This window comes from Leptopilina boulardi, unplaced genomic scaffold (assembly GCF_019393585.1).
Source record: "Leptopilina boulardi isolate dan_hultmark-lab unplaced genomic scaffold, ZJU_Lbou_2.1 LbouV2_302, whole genome shotgun sequence".
NCBI classification, from domain to species: Eukaryota; Metazoa; Arthropoda; class Insecta; order Hymenoptera; family Figitidae; genus Leptopilina; species Leptopilina boulardi.
In genome coordinates, this window is record NW_026137866.1 from 2,090,808 (window position 1) to 2,115,609 (window position 24,802).

Below are 24,802 nucleotides of genomic sequence, written 5' to 3' on the forward strand. Positions count from 1 at the left end.
AAAGATTGTTAGTAATTCTTTTTTTTTTGAATGAGAAAAAAAAAAGTTTGAAATTTTTTATTATATTTATATATATTATTATTTACAATATATATATATATATATATATATATATATATATATATATATATATATATATATATATATATATATATATATATATAAACATATTAAAATATAATCGAATGAGAATTAACAAGTTTTTTCTAGAAAACTTTATTTTTCAAATTTACTATTTAATAAATTATTAGCTTTAATAATAAAACAAAAAATTTGTTAAGAGATATTTTTTAAAAAAAATTTTAAGTGTTTCTTTTTTTTTTTCTAATATAATCTATTTTCGCCGTTTCCAAATAAAATAATTTTAATCAGTCATTAATAAATTCGTTCTTGTACGAGTATTTCGAATTTATCGATTTTATCTGATAGTTACTCTATAGACCTGTAAAATACTGATGTCTTAGTGTTTATTCTTGAATGGAATATAAAAAGAAATCTAATGTTTTATCAAAAAAAAAAAAACTGCATTTTTAATGCTTCTCCTTTAATTTGTCATTTATCAACTTACGTTTATGTAATAATAATTTATTTACACATTCTTTGGTTTGCTGTAGTTGAAATTCACTATTTTTTTTTAAAACAATTTTCACATTGTTTTATTAATTTTTATTAAGTTGGTTCAGTAGAAGAAATTTCCAAATCCTTGGACGCAGTTTTCGTTCTTTCTATAAGAGTAGAATTTTTTTTTTTTACAGTAATAAAAATTATTTAAGAGGAATTTTTAAATTTATGAGGATTACCGGTTGTGATAACAATTGGCGCCGATGATGTTTGTAAATAAGGGGAACTTCTGTGCTGTGACATAACGAGTTCCTTAGTATTTTTTTCCGGTTTCATGAGAACAATATAAACCTTGGGGAAGAAGAAACACGCGAGTTGAACTAATCCACTTAAGGATATAGAAATCGCTAAAGTGATAACTCTGAGAGCATTACTTGTTGATGCGAGATAAAGAGGTACAAAGGCCAACCATAAAATCATGGTTGTATAATTTGTAAAGCCAATGAGTCGAGTTTCATTAAATCCTTCTGGACATTTTCTTGTTTTCACAGCGTAAAATGTACACAGAACTGAAAAAAAATTCCCTTATACAATTTTTTAATATAAATTTTGAAATTTCATTAAAGACAAAATTTCTCACCAATTAAAATGAAGGGGTAAATTAAACCCACCATGTAGGAGCTATCATCTAAACCTTGGCAAATTCTCAGTCTAGTTTCTCTCGTTGGAAATACGTGCGTTACAGTTGGCGGTAATTTTATCAACCAAACACTATTAATAATTACCTCGACAAGTGTGAAAAGTCCTGTGATAATTAATTGCGAATTTGGACTTGTGTATCTAAATAAATTTTTTTCGTATTAATTATACAAAAAAAGATAATTTATATTATTTATTTAATGTTTCACCTTGGCTTGTTGTGAGGATTATGAGTAGTACTATTGAAAATTCGATGAATTCTATTTGTTTTTGTAACAAGAGCTCCATAGCATAAACTGTAACAAAAGCCAATACCAAATCTTGTGAGTGCACATGTTTCTTCACTTGGTTTTGCGACAACGACAAAAGTCATTAAAAATGAAATTAATGTTCCAATTAATAGAAGAGAAGAAAGTTCTCTTCCCGAGGCTTTAATTATTGGCGTTTCTCTATAAATCCAGAAGATTCGAAAAATGAAAATATTCAAAAGAATACCTGTAAATGTTTTTCATTAGAAATTAATTTGATTTATGGAAAACTGAAAATGAAACAAAATTATTTACCACAACTAGCAACAGCCATAGTTGCAACAGCCCATGGACTTGAATAATCAACATATTCAACTGGGATTTCAACGCAATACATTTTATCATTCGTTGGACGTGTACCTGGCTCACAATCCTCACATCTGTGATCATCCAATTTAAATTGATAACGACCACAATTTCTACATCTCCAACAACAAATATCCTGTTTCACACGAACTTTAACTTCATTTGGTAAACATGGCCGTGAACATGTTGAATTTGGAAAATATCTTCGTCCACCACGTTCTTGATATCGATATTTCATTATTTTTCTATCCAAATGCAAAATTGGTTCACCCTTATCACTTTCTGTAATAATTTTTTTTTTTTAATAATTCTATTTTTAGAAAAAAAAAAAAAACTTACGAGTATAATTTCCAACAACGAGCCAACGATGTGAGCCATTCGAATCCTTTTGATAATTTAATATTGAATATCTTGGTGGACCATCGACATTATTTATAAATCGAAAATTATTTCCAGCTTCATCTTAAAAATGTATATAATTTTTTTTTTTAAAAAAATATACTTTTTTAAAGTAATGTCAAAAAAGGTATAAAAAATACCTTTAAATGAAACATTGTTTAAATATGTTAACAAAGTCTCTCCATCAATATGCGATGAACATAATCCTCTAAAATTCTTTCCACATTTTTCAATATGTAAATCGTGTAACGCATATGCAACAGAATAAACAGCATCTCGTACAAAATGTAAAAATCTTTGTTGTTTATATCCATTTTGAGGATTAATTTTTAATTCCGGATTTTCACAATTTTTCTCAATTTTATGCTAATAGAAATAAAATTATTAAATTAGTTTAAAAAATAATTAATTATGAAAAAATTTATAAAATATTTTATAATAATTGCTTACTTGATTTAAAATTTGATTAGTTACATTGACTTTTTTTCCACACTTGTGAAATTCCCACCAAAATTCACGAAACCAAGGATTAATTTCTTCATGCTCGAGAGTTAAATTCATGAAATATTCATCAAATCCGTACAATTGTCTATTAAGTGGTAAAACAGCGAGAGCACCTTCAAGAACAATTTGCTCTTCATCTTGACTGTCATCAGGATTTAAAAATTCTCGATGATTTGAATTGGACCAGGCGTCACTTCCAATCCAAACATATCTCTCACCAACATCGAGTCTTTTTGCTGAATCAAGAACTTTTAGAGTCGTAACCTTTTCAGCAAACAGAACTACAACTATAAATACAAAAAAAAAATAAATAATTCAATATATATTTTATAAATATTCAAAATTAATCGAAAAATAATTTACCTCTGACTTCTGTTTTACTGGAAATAATTCTTATCACATTATCATAATCTTCAGTTGTAAATCGTTCTTTATCAATTTTTTGTGGGGCACTAAAGCATATTGAATATTTACTCGCTAATGAAATTAATGTTTCAAAACCACGATTTCCGTATTCGGTGTCTGAATAAACAACGGAAACGTAAGTCCACTCGAATTGTCTATAAAAATAAAAATATTTTAAAATGATTGTATTATTAATTTTTTTTTCAGTAGAATATAATTATTACTTTAAAATTTCCAGCATTGCGTGTGCTTGATTTACATCGGAGGGAACTGTGCGAAAAAAATGTGGAAATTTTTCCTTATTACTTAAAGACGGCGATGTCGCCATATAAGAAATTTGTGGCACTGAAAATAATCTCAATATCGAAGCAATCTAAAAGAAATTGTTTTATTTGTAAGTAAAATTAGAAATTTTATTTATTTAAATATTTTAATAAATTGAAAATAAAATTCTAAGAATGTATTTTTTATAATTAATGAAAATTGAAAAATATACCAAGACAAATATTGGAATTATAAAATTATATGTAATTTATAGAAAAACTGAAATACTTCAGTTTTTAATTAAAATGCAATCTAGATTTATAAAATCAATTACAATAAGAAAGGAATTAGTTTATTTTCAATTAAATTAATTTACCGTCTTCTCTCTCAAAATAATTATCAAATTAGTGTTTCATTTTATTACCTGTAAAGTAACGGAACTCGATGCAGCTGCTAAAACTGCTACAACTTTATCAAATCCTCCATTAAAAAATTTTGGTACACTACCATCGATGCATTCATATTGTGTTATATGATACTCATTAAAATGAGCAATAAAACCTAAATAGAAATTAATTGATTATTAATTTGATTTTTAATTAAATTATAGTTGATAATTAAATTTCATTGATTATTAATTTAAATTACATTTTAAAAAATATTAAATCAATTTAATTAATAACAAAAAAGTAAAGTAAAATTATTTTTTTTTAAATTGATAATAATTTATCCGTGATAATTATTGTGAAATATAATCATACCTTTGATAAAATATAACGTTTGTTCTAATGCATAGTTTGAATTGTCACATGAATCGAAAATAATTGCACCCAACCGAATTCCAGGCAAAATTGTTGGATCCCGATTAATTTGTTCAATTGTATAGAGCATTGCCTCTAAAGGTTGTAATCCATCTTCTGGCTGTAAAAAAATTCATTAAATTATTTTTTTTTTTGTATACTTATTATTCCATATTTATGTAAATTATTAATTATTAAATAATTTAAAAATTAATAAGAGATCAACATTAATAAATAATTGTAAAAAATTTGTGATTATCGACAATTTTTTTTTTTTTGAAGATATTCCTCTTACAATATTGTAATAATATTGTCAAGAGGTAAAGGAAAGCTTTTAGGGTAATTTTCAAGAGAGAGAAAATTACAATTAATGACAATTATACGAAAGTAGCAAAAGGCAAGATATATTCTAAGTGTTGTTCGCCAACTGGCTCCGAGCCAATTTCAAGTGCCAAAAGGATCACTTTGAGAATTATTAGATTTCGAAATTCAAGTCTTGAAGGACTTGTTGTCTTCTCTCATTAAATATATATATATATTTTTTTTGTAAAATAAAAAAAAAATCATCATGTAAAAATTTATTTTCTTTCTCTTTATTAATTTTTCAAATTGAAATTATTTCAACTTACTTGAATTTTTCCACAATTTTGACCCATTAAACCCTTCCGGTGTACCGGAAATAATGCTCCCAAGACAATGTCCCCGGAAATGTTCACGTACATTTTTGCATCCACAATGGATGTTAAGGCAACAAACAGTAATCCCACTAGCATTTTATCCTGTTAAATAAAATATTATTTGTATTAAAATTTTTTATTATTAAATTTAAAAAAAAATGTTTATATAATATTAATTTTTTTATAAAATTAAAAAAAATGTTTATATAATATTAATTTTTTTATAAAATTTAAAAAAAAATGTTTATTACATTTTTTTTTTGTAATATAAATTTTAAGGAAAATATTCCTTTATTAATTCATGTTGAATTAGTAGTAAATTTTAGTTGGGGTTGGACATTTGTGGGAGTTCTCTAAGTAGGCAAAGTCATGTAAAGTAAACATTCATAGGCGGTAGGAATTATTCGCTTCAAAAACTTTCTAGCCAAGAAGTGGAATGAAATGAAAAGAGAAAACAAAACTTCTGAAAACTTCATTAAACAAATTTTTTTTGCAAACTTTAGAAGAATAAGGAAAATAAAAGAGTTTTCAAATTCTAAAACTTTGATAATTTCAAAAAAATTGAAATATTAAATAATAAAAATAATTCCCAATTAATGGATTATAAATTATTATTATAAATTAAATTTCATTATTATTGTGATAATTAATTGAAACTATTTCACGACAATTCAATTAATTAATTAATTTTCATTTATTGTCCCAAATTATAACGCACGTAATAAAAAAAAATTTATAGTATTCACTAGTAAAACAGTTTCAAAATATAAAAAAAAAATAAATAAAAATTGTTAAGTAATTAAAAGTTGTTAATTACAGTTCATTGAAAATTTAATTTAGTGTCAGGAACAGGTGTGACGTTTTTCTCAAATTGTATATATACCTATAGCAAAATTTGTGGATTGTAATTAAAATAGCTAGAGTTTTTTTTTTATCTGAAAAGTACTTCAATTATTATTTTTTTTTTTTGTGTTTTGTTCATTCATTATTTCTGGTTGTCTTGCTAAAGACAACGAAACTAGTTTCAGAAACTAGAGTGCCGCTTTATATCGATCCATTGAATGTGCAAACTCCAAAGCTTTGTGATTCCAGTACCTATGTAGGTACTTGTCAAACAAGAAAATTACAAAAGCTGTGAATCAGATTTTCTATATAGACAGGTGATAATATTTCTTCCATATATAGTTTGTCGGAAGAAAACTTTTTTTTTTTAAAAAAAAAGAAAAAAAATTCCTGAAATTGAAAATTTTTATAAAAATATTTAATTATTAAAATTATTTAATTTATTTTTCTAGTAAAAAAAAAATTATAGTAAAAACTATGTTAAAGAATTAGGTGAGTTTATTAAGTTACTTCTTCTTTTTCTTAGGGGAGGTCTAAATTGATCAATTATATTTCAGCTTTTTCCGATCTATTTTTGTTTTCAAGAAAAAATAATACTTCAGAACGTTCAACTAGTTTTAATTGCGAAAAAAATTTAATTAATAAAATTTTAATTTGCAATTAATTTAAATAGAGAAAATATTAATTAAAATTAAATCATAAAATAAAATTTTTAAAAATTTATTTTAATTTATTTTATTTATTTTTTTTTATTTTATTAATAATTTTTTTTTAAAGAAAAAAAAATCGGATTCATTATGCAAAATTGCTTTTGAGAAAAAAATTAAAAGCGAATCACGAAAAATTGCACAAAGAAAAAATTCTGGTATTTCTGACGTTGGCAAAATCGAATGAAATTGTCAGTCAAATACAGGTACCTATTTGCTTGATATCTACAAAAATTTCCATTTCAATTTCTTTTTTATCGAGAAAAAAAATAAGAGAGAGAGATAGAGCTTTCATTTCCATATCCTATCGATTCCTTCAAGTTTATACAGTCTACAATTTTTCTGTTTTCTTTTTTTTTTCCTCTTTGGAGGAATGTCAGTTGCAAAATACCTCTGTGAACTCCTCTGAATTGTATAAAATGTCATGGACCACTTTTATATCCCATTTCGCGCAATAAACCCTCTGTCTTACATGAGGAAATGGAGTTGAATTTGAAAAAATTATTTATTTTTTTTTTAAAGAAGAAATATTTTCCCTTTATTCAAATGATTATTGATATTAAATTAAAATATATTAATTAAAAAATATTAATTTGAAAAAAATTACACAATAGAAAAATATAAATTTTTAAAAATGTAATTCGTTTAGAAAATTCAAAAATTATAAACAAAAATTTGTTAATCTTTCAAATTAGTTCCTCAGTATTTATATTTTTTGGAATTATCATTTTCAATGTTATATATTATAAAATTAAACAAAATTCTTCATAATAAAAAATACAATTTACAATAATAAATTCTTGATAATGTAATAACTCACATTAAAAGCAGTCTTCTATATTGGTCTTGAAAGTCAAAAATAATTATAATCACTTATTTTAATTTTTATTCTAAATAATTTAAAAATATTTAACTGTCACTTTAAATTTTCATAAAGCGCACAAGCCGTTGAGAGATATATCCGTCACTTTATAAAATATGTATGTAAACATTGTTATTGTTTTATAAAAACGATTTCCTTTTTATAATTTCGATCTATTTTTAAATATATTTTTTATGTAAAAAAAAAAATATTGAAATTCCTTTTATTTAAAAAGTTTGTTTTCATTAAAATTTCTTTTTTTACTTCAATCTTAATAATAATTTAATATTATCATAATTAATAATAATAAATAATTTTTTTATTATGTTAAATTTAAATAAAAAAAACTTTTTTTATTTTTTTGTTGAAAAAGAAAGAATTTTGTTAATTTATTTTTTTTTTTAAATTTAATTCGAAAAATTAATAAATTTGATATGTTTTGTTTATTTATTATGAATATATTTTATGTATTTCGCGGCACCGAAGTTCTGACTGAACTGAATAGTGAAAAACTGATGGTATTAAACAGCAAGGAGTAGTGCGCCTGCCTATTCAGAATATATTCCTACTTTCCTTTTAATTTCTTATCTCGTAATAAAAAACCACCTTTTTTTTCTCGTATTTCTCCTTTTTAACGCATTTCCTTTAATAAATTTTCTATTCCCAAAATAAAAGCCTTCATCTTTTTCTAAAATTAAATAGAAAACACCTATTCATTATGAAAAATATAATGTTCGAGTATAAAAAAGATCTATATAACAATATTCGAAAGATTATTTTAATTAAACACAATAATGACTAATAAAAAAAAAGCGATAGGCAAAAATTTTTAATTAGCTTTTAATCTAGAAAGTATTAAAATAATAAAATTGTAATTTTATATTTATTTTTCCTTTCCATTAATCTATAAATTTAATTTCGAAAAATGTGAAAAAAAAATGTTTAAATTAAAATTGACAAAAATGTTTTAAAAAGGAAATATCTTTCATTAATCTCATTATATACTTGAAGGAAATGCAAAGTAAAATACACAATGAGAAATGAATTGTTTGATATTTGCGGCAAACACCTTCATGATACCATCAATCACTATAATTGTTATTCCATCGATCTTCGAAACTATAAACTTAAAATCATCCCCATTTCTCCTTTCATTACTAATTCTTTTTTTTCCCCTCAAAATTACATTATGTTTCTTATCAAACACGAATAATATTAATTTCATTATAATTAAATTTTTTTTCAAATTACAAATATAAATTCAATTTTCTCCGATTTGAAACACAAATTAAAATTATTACTAAAATGAATAAAAATTTTCAAAAATTATTCTAAAAAATAAGTTTACATTTTTTTTTTAAACAAACATAATTACTTTGAGAGGAAGAAATCGAAATTTCAAAATAGATCATGATGATCATTTTAAAAAAGAAAGAATGTAAACATGTTTTCCAAGTTGAACAATAGGCACTCAATGAAATTACTATAAAAGACTAATATTTGCAAAGAAAACGTGATATAATCGACCGCCGATGAAGATTTAAAAAAAAAGGCGCCCGATTACTTTATTAGTATCGCAAATGTAAAATGTTTTTTTTTTTTATAAACGTAAAATAATCGAAAATTTTTGAAACAAAAAAAAAAATAAAGAGAATTGTCTAAATATAGAATCGAGTTATTGTGGATGATCATAATGAAAAGCGGAAGACTACCACTTGACAGTAAATTACTGTCACAATCGACTAATTATGTTATTGTTGAAGACAAGAGTAAACGCAGCGTTTTCATTTATGTTCAATTTTCAATAAAAGATATATCTTTTCACTAATTTCTATTTCTTCTATTTTTATAACAGAAAAAAAACAATTTATCAAAATTATAAATTCCAAGGAATTAATTTCAAAAGTAAAAAATATATTACAATACTTACAATTTTATTTTCCAGATATCGTTATCTCAATTTATGGTAGCAGTAGTAATTATAATTTTTTGTAGTTTCAATTAATATTTTTTTCCAAAAATGAATTCCTTTATCGGAATAATTTTTCCAATCCATAATTTCAAATGTTATCCTGTAGTTTTAATTCACAATAATTTTAATTTCCATCTTCTTTTTCTCCTAGTTTCTAATCGATTCTTAAATCATTTCCAATACAAATATTTTCAATCAATTGTGGTCTTAAACGTAGTTGATTGTAGTTTATTTTCTAATCACTGCAGTTTCTTTTTCTTCTTTCAATGACGATTCTAAATAATATCAGTCACCAAAAAAAAACGATATTAAAATTTTTTATTTCAATTAACAAACAAAAAATAAATTTTTCATCATCAATACTTACTAAATTGGTTGTAGTTTGACAAAAAAAACTTCTCTCGATTGAAAATAAAAATAAAATCCTCCAATAACTCCTTAAATTAAAAAAAAACATAAAAAAGGATTAATAAATTATTCGGAATTTTGGAAGGATAATAAATACAACCTGAAATATATCTTTGAACTTGTATTATTAGGGTATATATATTTTTTTTTAATTACAGCCCTAAATTTTCACATCGTAGTGACATTCAAATAGATCCTAGGCAGTTTTTCGTAACGTGATGTTACTGTTTTTTTTTTTTCTCATTTTTGTTTCATACAAAGGTAAACGACTTAAAAACAAGATAATATGTATAATATATTTAATATATATATATTTATATTTATATATATATTTTTTTTTTTATGTATAGCTTCGATTTCCTCATTCATAACAATAATATGATGAAAAACAATCATCAATCAATCATAATGCGAACAATTTATTTTACAGAAAAGTGATATTTCGACTTATCGAAAAAAAAAAAATGTAATAAATTGATATTTTTAAATGTAAATAAATAAAGTACGAAATGTAAATAATGGATATTTACAAGTTTTGTAAATGGCAAAAAGCTATAACAGAGACAGAGTTCTTTCTCATCATTATCGTAAATTACACCAATGGATTCTTTTGCTTGTTTTTTTTCAAATATTATTTTCATTTAATCATAAAACGCTGCCATTTGACACTTAATACCTGTACATTTACAATTAAAACTTATATAAAATTGTGTCACAACAATTTCTATAATAGTTGATGAAATGCAGCGTCATCATAATTTTTCCTAATTTTTTTCCTTTCTTTTTATTTTTCGGGGAGAATTTTTTTATTGTAAAAAGGAGAAAAATACCCTTTTTGTATTTTTTAAAAAATGGTATTTTAAAAAAATTATTTTTTTTCGAACAAGCAAAAGATTCATAGGAAGACACGCAAATAATAATGTACCAGCGTGAATATACTGCTCTATCATTAATTAATCGTTAATAATATTTTAAGGGAGTGCCACGACATTCAGACATTTTTGCTCTGCATTTTCCATTTTATAAAGTCGATAAAAAAATCTCGTGTCTTTTCACTCGTTTTTTTTCCCTCTCCCCCCTCTCCACATATTATTCCAACAAAAATTAAATGCAAAAAAAAAAAGAATAAATAAATAAATCTAACATTTTCGTCTTATCTTGTTTTTTTTTCAAGAGTGCGTTATTACAAAAATCACAGTTAATAAAAAAAAATAATAAATTATTGCTCTAAGGCAAAATACAAGTTGAAAATTAATAGGCACGAGATTGAGATAAAAATATCACAGTAGGAGTCGAAGAGAAATTTAATATTGAATATCGTGGCCCCTCTCATTAAAATGTTTGTTTTTTGTGTTTTCTTTTTTTTGTCCATTTTACCTTTTTTTTTTTTGTTTCTTTTTAGTTAAGTCCCACGACAATTACTAATAATAAATTGTAGGACACTCCTAATTAACAACAATCCTACAAACTACCAAAAGATTATCTAAATTTTTTTTTTTTTTAATTTTATTTTAAGAAATCGTAACGTTTAGTATAGTAATACCTAGTCATATACAACTCGACAAAGAGGCTGTAATTTCTTTACTGGCTGCTAAATGTCTCAAAGAGTGTGAATACTGAATAATTAATGCGTGTACAATGAATTCTGGCCTACATGATTTTACGAAAAAAAAAAAAAAAAAAAAAATTTATTTTTCCAAATTTTATATTCTTCAAATAATTAAATTCCCTCAAATCGAAATAAAAAATAAATAATTTTTTTCAGTTTAATATTAATTAATTTTTATTAAATTAATAAAAAATATTTTTCAGTTATATGAAATTAAATTCCATTTTTATTTCAATTCATTATCATTTGGTTTAGTGAAAATTATTTAATTTACTAAACTCCAGTGAAATAAAAAATTATTCAACATTTTATATTTGAGAAAATTCAATTATTTGAGAATAAACATGCGACTCAAAAAAAAAGAAAAATGATAATAAATGAAAGAAATATTTCATTTTACGTTTGCTTTTACTAAAGAAGGCAAGATTCAAAGAAGAAAATTTAAATAAAAAATAATCTAAAATTCTAGTCATCATTAAACTAAATTGTCTCATTATTCGTATCAATAGAAACGAATAAAAAATATCGATATTTTCAAAAATATTTACAATGTTTATCTAATAATTAATAATAATATTAATAATAATAATAATAATAAAAAAAATATCATAACTTTATATCTTTCCATTGACCGTTAAAATAAAATAAAAAATAATAATCTGAATAACTGAATGAAATATTTCAATCAGAAGAACAAAAATATCGAAGAATAACATTAAATTTGTCATCACAACACCGACTAAATATAATTCTTTTCTTTTTTTTTTGCTAAAAATTAGCAAGCATTCTAAATAAAAAAAAAAAAAAAAAAGTTCATCAAGCACCAATAAATTTTAATAAAGGAGCGTTAAAAGATTTAAAAAAAAAATAACGAAAAAAAACTAATCGTTAATTTTCATTCAGTTTGAGATTTTTTTTTTTTTTGTGACACATAATTGTTTCATTTTGTCTACGGATTATACATATATTGGAGTAAATTGTGCACAGCTATGAAGTTTCAATATATCAAGTTTTGACAACTTTTTATATTTTCTATAGAAGAGATGTATAAAAAAATGATTTTAGCTGCAAATATTCGAAGCATTATTTTGTAATATTATTTCTTGTGTCTCACATTATTTTTTTTTTTTTTTTTTTTTACGAATGACTTTAGTTACTCCTCGACTGACATCCTAAAATTAAGTGTCACGTGTAAATTTTTCTTTTCAAGTACAACAAAATACATACTGTACTTCCAGTTCGCAAATGAATTAAATCACGTCCTTAAATTATTAAAAATTTACTTTGATTTAATGTCAACTATTTTCTTTTTCAATAAATATACAAAATTGTTTATAATTAATATAAATTATTTCAATTAGTATAAATTGTTTCATGATAAAAAGTTTTTAAATAATATAAATTCTGATTTTTAATTTAACTAAAATTTTCTATTTTAAAAAAAAATATATATAAAGAAAAAAATATACTCTCGATTTCTTTAGAAGATCAAATCGAAGAGTCTCTAACGTCATAATTAATATATTTCTAATATATTTATATATATGCATTTATGTATATATATATTAATAGAGAGTCAGTCGCGATGAACGAACCGAGAAAAAAATTTTTTTTTAAAAACACACACGATTGCACAGGGGGTTTTTTTTTTTATTCTTACTTGACAACGAAGTTGATGATGATTATGATGATGATGATGATGATCCTCGATGCGATAATTGCGACTGATTGCTCATTTTTTCGACGCTTCTTACACATTTCAGTCTATTAATCTTCGAACTTCAACAGCCATTGGATATTCGTTTTTCTCCTTTTTTTTTTCTTTCATTTCTATCAATTTGTTCGATTTTTACTGAGGGGGTGGTTGAGGTTCAGAGGGCATATTGGGATTTGGATATGGTGGTAGGAAGGAATAATTAGGATAAGGAGGTGGAGGATGTGGGAATGGGGGATAATATCCAGGGGGATGTGCAGAAGGTGGTGGAGCATAACTTCTATGCATATAGGGATCCGCAGCTGGCGGTGGTCCATGGAATGGTGAATACATACGAGCGTAATCTGCATTGTAAGCTGGTCCACCATAGGCTGGATAGCCCGGAGCACCTGATGAACAAGGCGTTAATTTGTATTTTTTTCTTAACCATAGTTAATGATAATTAATAAATTAATGATAATAATACCCATAATTAATTTAATTAATGATTTTTTTCATCTGTAATTAAAAACTGTTGCATTTTTTAAAATTTTCTGAAAACAATTCATTTTTAGAGTTTTTATTTGAATCTTTTTTAAATAATTGAATTTTAAAAAATATTTTGTTCAATTAAAATAAATTAAATTTTACAGAATTAAAAATAATTTATTAAATAATTTTAACATTTTTTAAAAAATAATTGAATTTTTGAAATTTACAATAATAAAAAAAATATTATTTATTATTATATTATTTATATTTATTATTATTATTTATTATTATTTATTTTTTTATTTACAATAATTATAATTATTACTTTTTTTTTTTTTAAATTAACTAAAAAAATTTATTTAAAATTATTTTAATTACACAAAACTATAAAAACAAATTCCAAACCCTAAAATTAATTTTCAACTTGAAGTAATTTTTAATTGAAATTTTTAGTGATTCATGTTGCTGGAGAATTTATTAGAAATTATAGAAAAAAAATAAAATTTAAAATAATTTAATTGTAAAATGCTTTTAGATAATTGAATTTTCGAAGAATATTATAAAAATCATTAAAAATAATTGAATTTTGGAAGAATTAGGTATACAGTTAAAATTATTAAATTTCAAAAAGTTTTAGATGGAAAATTTTAGAAATAAATAAATTTTAAATAGATTTATTTTTCTTCATTGTACACTTTCTCTGTTTTACAATATAATTTTCCCCATCAATTTTCCCTTATTTATAATAATTTAATTGAATAAATTTTAGATTTTGAAATTGAAATTTTAGATAATTATATATTATTTCATTACTAAATAAATAAAATAATTGAATTTCAAGTGATTTATAATTAAAATTTTTGGTAATTTTTAGGACGATTCTTTTTTTAAATTTCCAAACAATTATTGAATTTCATTAAAATTTTTAATTGAAAAATAGTTTAAGATAATTATTGAATTTTTGAAAAAATTTCATTAAATCTATTAAAAATTCAAGAATTATAGAATTATTTTCAAAAAATAGAGAATAATTGTGGTTAAAAATTTTAGAAATAAATAAAATTACTATTACTACCTACATAAATAAATAAATAAATAAAATAATTGAATTTCAAGTGATTTATAATTAAAATTTTTGTTAATTTTATTTGATGACTTTTTTTAAATTTTCAAACAATTATTGAATTTCATTAAAATTTTTAATTGAAAAATAGTTTAAGATATTTGAATTTGTGAAAAAATCTTATTAAATCTATTAAAAATTGAAGAATTTTAGAATTATTTTCAAAAAGTAGAGAATAAATTGTGGTTAAAAATTTTAGAAATAAATAAAATTACTATTACTACCCACATAAATAAATAAATAAATAAATAAAATAATTGAATTTCAAGTGATTTATAATTAAAATTTTCCAAATTCATTGGAATCCAAATTCCAAATACTTCCAAACAATTATTGAATTTCATTAAAATTTTTAATTGAAAAATAGTTTAAAATAATAGAATTTGTGAAAAAATTTCATTAAAATTATTGGAAATAGAATTTTGTAAAAAAAGAAAAAAACTCGAAAAAATTGAATTCTATTAAAATATGTCGGATAAAAAGTCATAAGCCAAGGCTATGTAACTGTAAATTTTTATAAACTACTCACTGCCAGGAGGATAAGCGGCCGATGATCCAGGAGCCGGTGGATAATGTTGAGCGTAGGGATCATATGGAGCTGGAGGATATGGTGCCGGATATCTAGTAGCTGTTGGATGTGTAAAGGCAGTAGTTGATGGAAGATTTTCATCTCTATTTGCCGTTGTATTTGTTGACGGACTGCCAGTACTTTCAATTGATTTTGCCTCCTTTGTCTCTATTGGCGTTGAATTTAAATTCGAAGGTGGAACAAATGTATTTGCTACTTTATTCGTCGTCACTTGTGTCTCATCAGCTGGCTTTGGTAAATCAGACTGTGTTGTCTTTGTACCATCTTGTCTTGGATTACCAGATTGAGGTGGTGGTCCAGGAAAATAATTTCCATACGGCGTTCCCAATGATCTCGATCTTGGATCTGCATAATCATAATACCTTGGATATTGTGCGTATGGATAACCACCATGAATATCAGGTTGAGGAATATCTTGCTCTGTTGCTGTTGTTGGTGAATCGGAACTTTTACTTGTATTTGCCGCTTCAATTGGAATTGCTTGCGATGGAACTGATGATTGAATGGATGGAGGGGGGGCTGAAATCGATGCCTCCTCATTGATCTTCATTTGTTTGGGAAAATTTGGTTGGAATTGATTAGCGGGAGGATTGATTTCTTTCGATTCGGATAATGATGATGGTTGTGGTGGTTTATCAATTTTTGGCGGTAATTCTGGTTGTTGTACATTTTGGACACATGAAACATTGTCAGTTGGATAATGTTGTGATTTAATTAGTGAGGATTTTTGATTTGTGGAATGAATGGGACGAGTGGGACGGCTGTATTCGTTGGAACTCACTTCGGCAACAACATCTTCGAGTCTAACTTCCTCGACTCTTTGATCGGATCTTAATGATCCGTCGGAGGAATTTGAATTTTCGCCAAGCGATGCTTGATCAAGGGGTTCTTGTTTAACTCTCGGTAGCCTCGAGAGGGAAACTTGATTTGTGAGATTCATTTGACTTGTATATGGTTTTGCAGTCGCTGTAGCAATTGGTTTTATTTTTTTCGATGTTTCTTTATCGGCGAACGGTCTATATCCTGGAGCGGGATTTGATTTTGGCGGTGGTCGTGTACCTTGGGCACTCGATGATGATTTTGGTATTATTGAAATCGCCGCATTGTTACGCAATGGAAAACCAACTTCGGCTTTGGAATTTCTTTGAATCATTGAGGCCAAGCCTGAAAATAAATCGGTTTAATAAATATTTGAATAATGAATTAATTTTGACTTTTAATTCATACCTTTTTTGGGTTCGTCTTCCCGTTTTTGTTGATTTAATTTAAGGGCTGTTCGAATCGCAATAATTTTGCCGGACTCAAGTTGCATGTAAATACCCTTTGGACTCTTAAGGACCATAACTCGTTGTCCGGCTTTTAGAACAATGCTGCCTTTGTCTGGTGAATTTGTGGGAATAACAACATCCAATGGAAGTGTCATTTCTTGAGCACTCATGCCTTGTCTCTGCCAGACTTCAGCGGGAATCCATCGACTTCCAGTAACACTTCTTGGTCCAACACCTTCGACTCCTCGTTGTTGCATTGGTCTCACAGAAGCGACAGGTTTTGGCGTTGGTCCCATATCGCCAGCTGCTGGACTCATTGCCCCTGGGGCAATTACACCACCTCCATTTCCTCCAGCACCTGCACCACGAATTGCTCTAATTTGCAGTCCTCCGGCTAAAAATTAATTATTTTTTATTAATAAAAAATAAATTTCCAAAAATTTAATTCAATCTCACCTCTTGTGGCAGTGTTTCCAGGAACATAATTATAACTAGGACGTGAGCAATTAGCTGCCATTTTCTCTAATTCATAACCACGTCGTGCCAAACGTTTTTCAGCTTGACTAAGTTTCTTGTCCTTACGATCAACAAGAAGACTCTCATGATGAAATGGTTGTTTTGTCAATAATGATGAATGTTTATCTAAAACTGTATGCATCACTTCATCAGTATAACTATCTTTTGTTTGTGAAAAATCTTGTACTTGACTGTCTTCCTCCCATTCCCAAGAGAGCGTGGTTGCTTCTTTCAATGAAAGATGAGCATCCGGATTACATTGATCAACAACACGATCAGCCATTCCTTGTTTACTAATTTGTCTATCGTAAATTTTTCTCTCTAAACAATTGTCAGTTACTAATCGATATACAAAACATGGTTTCTTTTGACCATATCGATAAACACGACAAACAGCTTGTGTATCGTGACATGGATTCCATGAGGCATCAAATACAATTGCACGATTAGCTCCAACGAGATTAATTCCCAATGAGCCAGCTCGCGTTGATACAAGAAAGAGATGTATTTTTGGATTAATATTAAATTCATTTATTAATTTCTCTCTTTCCAATGCACTTGTACTCCCATCTAATCGATAATAATTCACATTTTTTACCCAAGCGTCCGTTGTGCCATCGGGATATTTAAAATTATTTCTAGCTAAAAAGTCTTCTATGAGATTCAATGTGAATAGCGATTGAGAAAATGCGAGAACACGATCTTCAAGGCGTATCGCTTCTTCCAGGATACAAAAGAAGAGTGTCATTTTCGCTGATGCATCAATCAATCCTGGGACGTAGCCTTTCATTAATTCAGTGGCCTGAAAAAAATTATTGTTGTAATAATTATAAAAATAATTATAAAAATAATAATAAAAATATTAATAATAAAATTTAAATCAACTTACCCAATCATATGGTATTCCAGGATCTTCTTTTCCACTTGGAGAACATTTAAGATCCTTCTCCTCGTCTTTGGTAAGATTTTCATCATCGGATTTTTCCTCCTTCTCCTTCTCGGCAGTCTCATCTTTTTCCTTCTCATCGTCCTTCAATGAATCCATTTGATTCATTGGATTATTATTTCCAATGCATGGATTCATTGGACGTGGCATTGAATCCGTTCCACTGTAACCACCTCTGCCGGCAGCATTGTTTGGCATCAATGGTTGACTTTGAACTCCAATACTATTGACATCTTTTCCACTCTGCATATGAATAGCAGTATTCCCACGTGGTGCTTTTGTATCATCTGTTCTTTGATTCACATCACCAACACGATTTCCAGAATATTCAAACGATTGATTTTGATAATTTTGCTGTGGGAAATAATTATTTTGAAATCGATTTACAGTATTTGGCTCACGGAAATATGTATCATCTTGTCTTATTTGTGAATAATTTTGCTGCCAAAATGGATCATTTGGATCCTTAAATTGTGATCCTTGTGTTGAATGATTACCATCGTTGGAATAATTTGACATTACTGATGACGATGATGGTCGTGGATTTTGTGTTTGATAATTTTCATTTGGATTAGCATTCGATGTTGATGTGGATGTTGAGACAAAATTCTGATTTTGACTATCGGAATTTGGATAAATTTGATTATTTTGCGCAATTGAGGGATTTTGACCCTGCGACGGTGGATAGATATTTGTTCCTTGATTCGGTTGATTAAGAGGATATCTATGACCCTGTATTTGTCCTGGAACAGAACCCGATTGTCCCGGTTGTCCTGAATATCCATGATTCGATGATGATGATGATGACGATGATGGTCTATTTTGTGACATATGATTTTGATAACCATGATTTTGTGAAGTGGGATTCGTTTGATTGCCAGAATAAGGATTTTGTTGTAAATTCGAATTTTGAGACATTCCCTGATGTCCTTGATTTGAATTTAATCCCTGATTGGTGGCAATTGCTTGATTTTGTCCCATTCTCTGATTTGGAATTTCTTGATTTGAATTTTGTCCATAATGAATTTGATTCGTTGATGATGGAAAATTGCCACTTTGATTGCCGGGGAAATTAACCGAGGGTGAATTTGAAACAATTTGATTTTGTGTATAGTGACCTTGATTTTGAATAGGAATATTCTGATTTTGTTGATAAGGACGTTGATTTGGTACAATTCCACTTTGATTTTGATTAAATCCTTGATTATTGGATGTATTATTTTGTTGATTGGGTCCATAATTAAGTGGAGTTGATTGATTTTCATTTCGTGGATAATTTGCATTTGGTTGAGTTCCAGTGGGATAATTTTGATTCTGATTATTCGGAAATGTGGAATAATCAGAAATTGGCGTCTGATGTGGTGGGAAATTGGAATTTTGATTTGGATAATTTTGCTCTTGATTTATATTTGAATAATTGCGAGCTTGATCTTGATAGGGATAATTTTGTTGTCTTGGATAAATACCAGATTCAAAATTATTCTGATTTTGTTCGGAACGAAATTCAGGATTTGTTGGCGTTGGAAATCGTTGATTTCGATTTGATGATTGATCATTGCCACCTTGAATGTAATTCTGTTGATTTGGATAAGTTTGATTTGAATTATTATTATAGCCCGGTGGATATTGTTGAAAATTTTGATTACCAAATCTTTGTTGATCTTGATTAGGATAAAAATCGCCAAATTCACCCTGTGAATTGTCATTTCGAAAATAATTTTCATTTTGTTGATAATTTTGATAGGGATAATTTGATGAGCCAACATTTGGAAATTGGGGATTTTTTTGTTGTGTTGGGAAATTTGGTAAATTTCCTGATTTTGTGGAATTATTATCGCCTTCGATATTATCGTTATTTGTTGTTGTTGATGATGAATTTGGTTGTACACTGGCTGCGGGTTTATTTTTCATTGTTTTCTTTCCCTTTTTACCTTCGCCTTTTGTTTGACGTGCTTTTGTTCGTTTAGCACCACCTGGAGGTGTTTTTTCACCGATTGTCTCTTCTAAATCAAGATCGTCCTCTTCATTGGCTTGTCGTTTGCGAAGAAAATGATAGAGAACATCGGGATGATTCCAAATTTTGCAACAAACAGCAAATGCTTTTAGTGGATTTGGAACGGCACGGGTTTTTACCACTTGATTCATAAATGTATCGTAGAGTTTACGTTGATGTGGTGTCATTCTTACAAGGAGAATGTATTCTTCTTTTCTTGGCAGTGATATCTGCAAAACGGAATGTGATCTTCTTTGAACGAATCCTTCGAGTAGTGCATGTAAAACGTGAGCACGATATCTCATTAATCGAATGTCTTGAGGTGTTGAATCAATACATTGACCATTTTGAATTGGTCTTTCAAACATATTGCAAAATTCAGCTTTTGTACCTAAATAATTTGGTCTTACAAAATCGACCATACACCAATATTCCAATAAATTATTTTGCAATGGATAACCAGTTAAGACAATTCTACGTTTTGTTCTCATTTGTTTTAAAGCTAAACTAATGCTTGCATGTGAATTTTTAATCCTATGACCTTCGTCACAAATTACTAAATCCGGTCCAGGATTCACTAATGCAGAATGCATCTCTTCCAATAATCCTTTATTTTTATCATCTTCCTCAACGTCTAAATCCTTGACAGGTTGGCCACGTTTTCGTTTTGCTTTATTTGTTTTTTTCAACGATAATTGTCGATACAATTCATAACCAATTAGTAGTACACCTCCATTTTTTTGCCAGTCTTTAATCACCTTTGATCTGGCAGTCATTGTTTTGTGCGAATCATTGAGAATATGAAGTCGAAAATGACGGGGTCTTATTTCTAAACCTGCAGGAGCATCCACCATATAGGGAGTTTTTACTTTTTCCCCTTTCACATCTGTCTCATTTTTTTTAATCGATTCATCCAATTCTTTTTTATTTTGATCAGCTTCATTTTTCGATTCTTTAGCCGGATCAAAGTTGTATGTTTGGGCTTGATTTCCATAATTATAGATCGTTGGATTCATTCCTGGATTATTTGGAGGATTCATTGAAGAATTCACCGATGGATTTGTGGAATTATTTATAGGATTCACGGGAGGATTCATTGGATTAGCTGCTGATGGATTCATTTCAGGATAAACTTGTCCAGGACGATTCTCCATTCCTGGATAAATTTGCGGTTGCATTTGATTGGGATACATATTACCTGGATTGTTCATTCCAAAATTATTACCCGGAATATTTGGTGGATTCATTGAAGTATAATTTGGCATTGAATTGACATTTGATCCATAAACTGAATTTGGATTCATATTACCATGGAAATTTGAATTTAGAGAATTTTGTTCGATACCTTTGTTTATTAGACCATCGGGTCCAAATCCAGTCATCACATTATGAGCATTATATTGATTTTGAAATGCATTTTCATGCAAAATATTCGGATTCTCTTGATTTGTACTTTCAGATGTATTTAATTCACTGTGATTTCCTTCTTCCTTGATTTCTGATTTAACATCAACGCTGGGTTCCGTTTTAACGATTGGTTCTGGTTTTGGTGCATTTGGATCCTCATACGGCAACCACATATTAAATTCGGCTAACCAATTTTGTAGAGTATTTATTGGCATAATACAGAGGACCGTTTTTGCAGTGGTGCATCGAAAAAAAATGTCACAAAAACTGGCGACTTGAAGTGTTTTACCTAAACCCATGCTGTGAGCGAGAATACAACCAAAACCGGAACTTGTTTGATATCTCTCGATACTTTCAACGATATTATCGAAAAGAAATCGAATCCCACCGACCTGATGGGGTTTGATGATTCTTGCAACTTGAGGCGCTAGAAATACATCAGGCTCGGTGTCTGGATGACCGACGTTGATCAATACACGACCATGTTCATCGGGAATATTGTAACGATCATTTGTATGCATACCCGAATTTGCAGGATCATCATCGTTGTCAGTTTCTTCACCTCCACTTGGATCGCTCAATACTATACAATCATCGTCTGAGCTTTCACTTGAACTCGATATTGTCACTACGTCCTTACCTTTCGGTGGTTTTGGCATTTTTGGTACATTTGACATTTTTTTGATCGTGTGCATTTGTTTCTCCTGCAATTGTTCATCCACTTCGGCATCCGAAAAATCGGAATCTGAATAATACTCTGATCTATCAGTTGGCTCCTTCTTGGGAACAACTGGAGAAATACTTACGGATGGTGTCATCATTCGGATTCGTTGTTGCAGCATACTTGGCCCACTGCTCGATTGTTTGCTCTGTACTTTTGAAATTGATGTCTGTGCACCTTGAAAAGCACCGCGTCCTTTCTGCCACTTCATTCCCTCCATGGGCCTTCTCATCTGTCCCGATTGATTTTGACTTGAACATTGTGAGCCAGCGCCAGAGCCAGAATTCACTTTGAGAAGAACGGTGCTAGGAACACGAACCTGAGATGATGAAGGTGAAGTTTGTGAAATTGTAGTGCCTGCTTGATTTTTACCTTGCAAGAGACTGATAACGCGTGTTTGGGTTTTACTATTTTGTCGATTAATTGCTATTTGACGTTGTACCTCACGTATTATTTTCTGCTGTTCCTGAACACGACGAAGACGTTCCATTTCCTGTCGTTGGGCCGATAGTGTCGCCTCATCAAGTTGTGTCTCGTCCATTACCTCACGAATATTTCGCCTCATGTTCGCCAACTTTTTTTCCATTTTTGTCTCACACTCCGATGTTGAATCGTCATCATCGTCATCAATTTTTTGCTTCTTCATCGCTGACTCTGAACCATCGGAATCTGCATGTCTTTTGTGTCCTTCCTCATCTCCCGACTGTGTCTCACTTTTTTCAATCTCATCCTCATCGTCCATTTCCTTTAACAATGGCTTTCCTAAAAGATCCGCCTCAGTCACCTCTTGACCCTCAATTGGCGCACCTACAAAAAAAATACCAATTAATCATTTTCAAATTAAATTACAAAAAAATAACTAAATTTCCCACAAACCTTCCAAAGGAAGAGTGTCCAAAATATTCACACCCTCAACATCATCATCGTCATCGTCGTCGATTTCATCCTCATCTAATAACGATGAACCTCTGTGCTGCCTTTCTGAATCCATTCTGACGCCAATTTGCGAATCAATAGTTTCATCTAAATCCATATCGTCAGCTGAACATTCCGCATGAATATCATCCATTTCGTCAAGATGAAGTGCTCGATTTTTTTTCTCTAAATCACCATCCGATAATTCGCCACTCGAATCATCTGAACTTTGATCATGAAGCCGACGTGGTGGACAAATTGGCGTTAAATTAACACTCATTGATGCATCAGATGGAATAACATTTTGCTCAGGAACACGAGCTGTACCACGGGGTGTGACTCTTTCAATTGTCACATCTCCAATTCGTGTTAAAAAACTATCCAAACTATTTGACATTCTGACTATATTTTAAATCGTCTATTCTTTCATCTGAATTCCATGTGTTTTTCTAATTATCAGCTGAAACAAAAATTTTACAATGAAAAAAAAAAAAAAAAATTTCGATTAAAATTTTTTAAAAATAATTATTTCTTTAGTAGATTCAAATCTTGTATATCAAGGTTAAAAATTTAGATAAATATTCACAGATTTTCTTTTGTGTTATTACTCGGTCCTGAGGTGAATGACATAATCGTTGATTAAAACGCTGATGAAACTATAGCCAAACGAATCGAAAACATTTTTAGTTTTAATTTTTAAAAATTATTAATATTGATTCAAATGCAACTAGAAATTTTTCATTATATGTTTTCATTACGAAATAAACATTCATTGTAATTATCCTTCTGTAAACAGTATAAAATAGTCAAATTATACAAATTTTCTTTGTAATCAAAAAAAAAAATCAGTATCAAAATTACAAATGTCATTCATCAATTGTCAACAACTACAGTTAATTAATGCAATTAAAAATATTAAAAAAAAAAATTGTAAATATCAGTAAATAAAAATTATTTTCTAACTACTACTTCTTTACATCACTAACACATGAAACATAAATTAGAAAAATTAGAAATTTTCATACCTGTTAAAATTGTTGTTAAATTATTTATCTCAATTCCATAAAGTCAAAAAAGAACAAACAACAATGAAGCAAAAAACAATTCACGAGAAATCTTTCAGTGAACGAGACGATTCTATTGTAATTGTCGAAACACAAATGTCTTGATTCTTGAGAAGCACCAAACACACTGAGTGTAATTGTATTTCAAGGATCACTTCGAGAATACTTTTCATCTCTTGAAGATGAGTTTAATGTTAAAAATTCAACTCCAATTAGTGATATCGAGTACATCGTCCTTTACTTGAATTGGGGTGGGATCTGTCAATTGGGGATAGAACAGGGTAGAAGCAGACACAAAGTTTGTTTTTCATCAATCACATCCGGCGATGAGAAGCACAATGATTCACGATAATTGACTGTATTATTTTTTGAAAAATTTGACAATGTATACAAATGAATTAATGACGAGAATTTTGATTTTATTATTTGTTAATTAGAAATTAAATATAATGACACGCATACACGACGGACGCCATAGCGTCGTTGTTCGCCGCGACGATCACCGACCCACCAATGTCTGAAAAATCACAAATGACTCTCGTCCCGAGAATTATGAGAAAAGTTTTATTTCCTCCATGGCATTCTCCTTTATTCTTGATATTATTTAACACTATTGTATAATTGAAACACAGTCAAAATACTTGAATAATTGCATGAACGACTAGGTAATTCTCACTTTCCGCGGCATTTTTTTAGTCGAACTTTTACTACTGAGTGTACCGCCATACAGACGCTCGCCATTTTGTTTTTC

The 24,802-nt window shown here is 28.0% G+C and overlaps 2 protein-coding genes across 4 annotated transcripts; both read right to left on the reverse strand.

Annotated features, from left to right (window-relative positions):
- Positions 1 to 200: 200 nt before the first annotated feature.
- On the reverse strand, positions 201 to 9,778 carry LOC127282818 (metabotropic glutamate receptor 3-like). 2 transcript variants are annotated; one of them, XM_051307323.1, is made up of 15 exons: positions 9,675 to 9,778; positions 9,266 to 9,582; positions 4,876 to 5,025; positions 4,208 to 4,367; positions 3,871 to 4,007; positions 3,407 to 3,555; positions 3,141 to 3,337; positions 2,724 to 3,064; positions 2,414 to 2,639; positions 2,214 to 2,336; positions 1,824 to 2,156; positions 1,470 to 1,755; positions 1,202 to 1,401; positions 801 to 1,130; positions 201 to 725 (listed from the first exon to the last, which is right to left on the reverse strand). In XM_051307323.1, exons 3-15 carry the CDS (start codon positions 5,017 to 5,019, stop codon positions 670 to 672), a joined length of 2,682 nt encoding a protein of 893 aa, XP_051163280.1. In that variant the 5' UTR covers positions 5,020 to 5,025; positions 9,266 to 9,582; positions 9,675 to 9,778; the 3' UTR covers positions 201 to 669. The 2 variants fall into 2 exon arrangements, with proteins under 2 accessions (XP_051163280.1, XP_051163281.1); XM_051307324.1 differs by lacking the exons at positions 9,266 to 9,582; positions 9,675 to 9,778 and adding an exon at positions 7,294 to 7,509.
- A 45-nt stretch (positions 9,779 to 9,823) lies between these two features.
- Positions 9,824 to 24,771, reverse strand: LOC127282816 (uncharacterized). Of its 2 annotated transcripts, XM_051307322.1 has the most exons (8): positions 24,013 to 24,771; positions 22,949 to 23,447; positions 22,515 to 22,879; positions 17,895 to 22,391; positions 16,946 to 17,807; positions 16,449 to 16,883; positions 15,162 to 16,385; positions 9,824 to 13,427 (listed from the first exon to the last, which is right to left on the reverse strand). In XM_051307322.1, the coding sequence occupies exons 2-8, from the start codon at positions 23,382 to 23,384 to the stop codon at positions 13,174 to 13,176; spliced, it is 8,073 nt and encodes a 2,690-aa protein (XP_051163279.1). In that variant the 5' UTR covers positions 23,385 to 23,447; positions 24,013 to 24,771; the 3' UTR covers positions 9,824 to 13,173. The 2 variants fall into 2 exon arrangements, with proteins under 2 accessions (XP_051163279.1, XP_051163278.1); XM_051307321.1 differs by having other exon boundaries at positions 17,895 to 22,879.
- Positions 24,772 to 24,802: the final 31 nt, after the last annotated feature.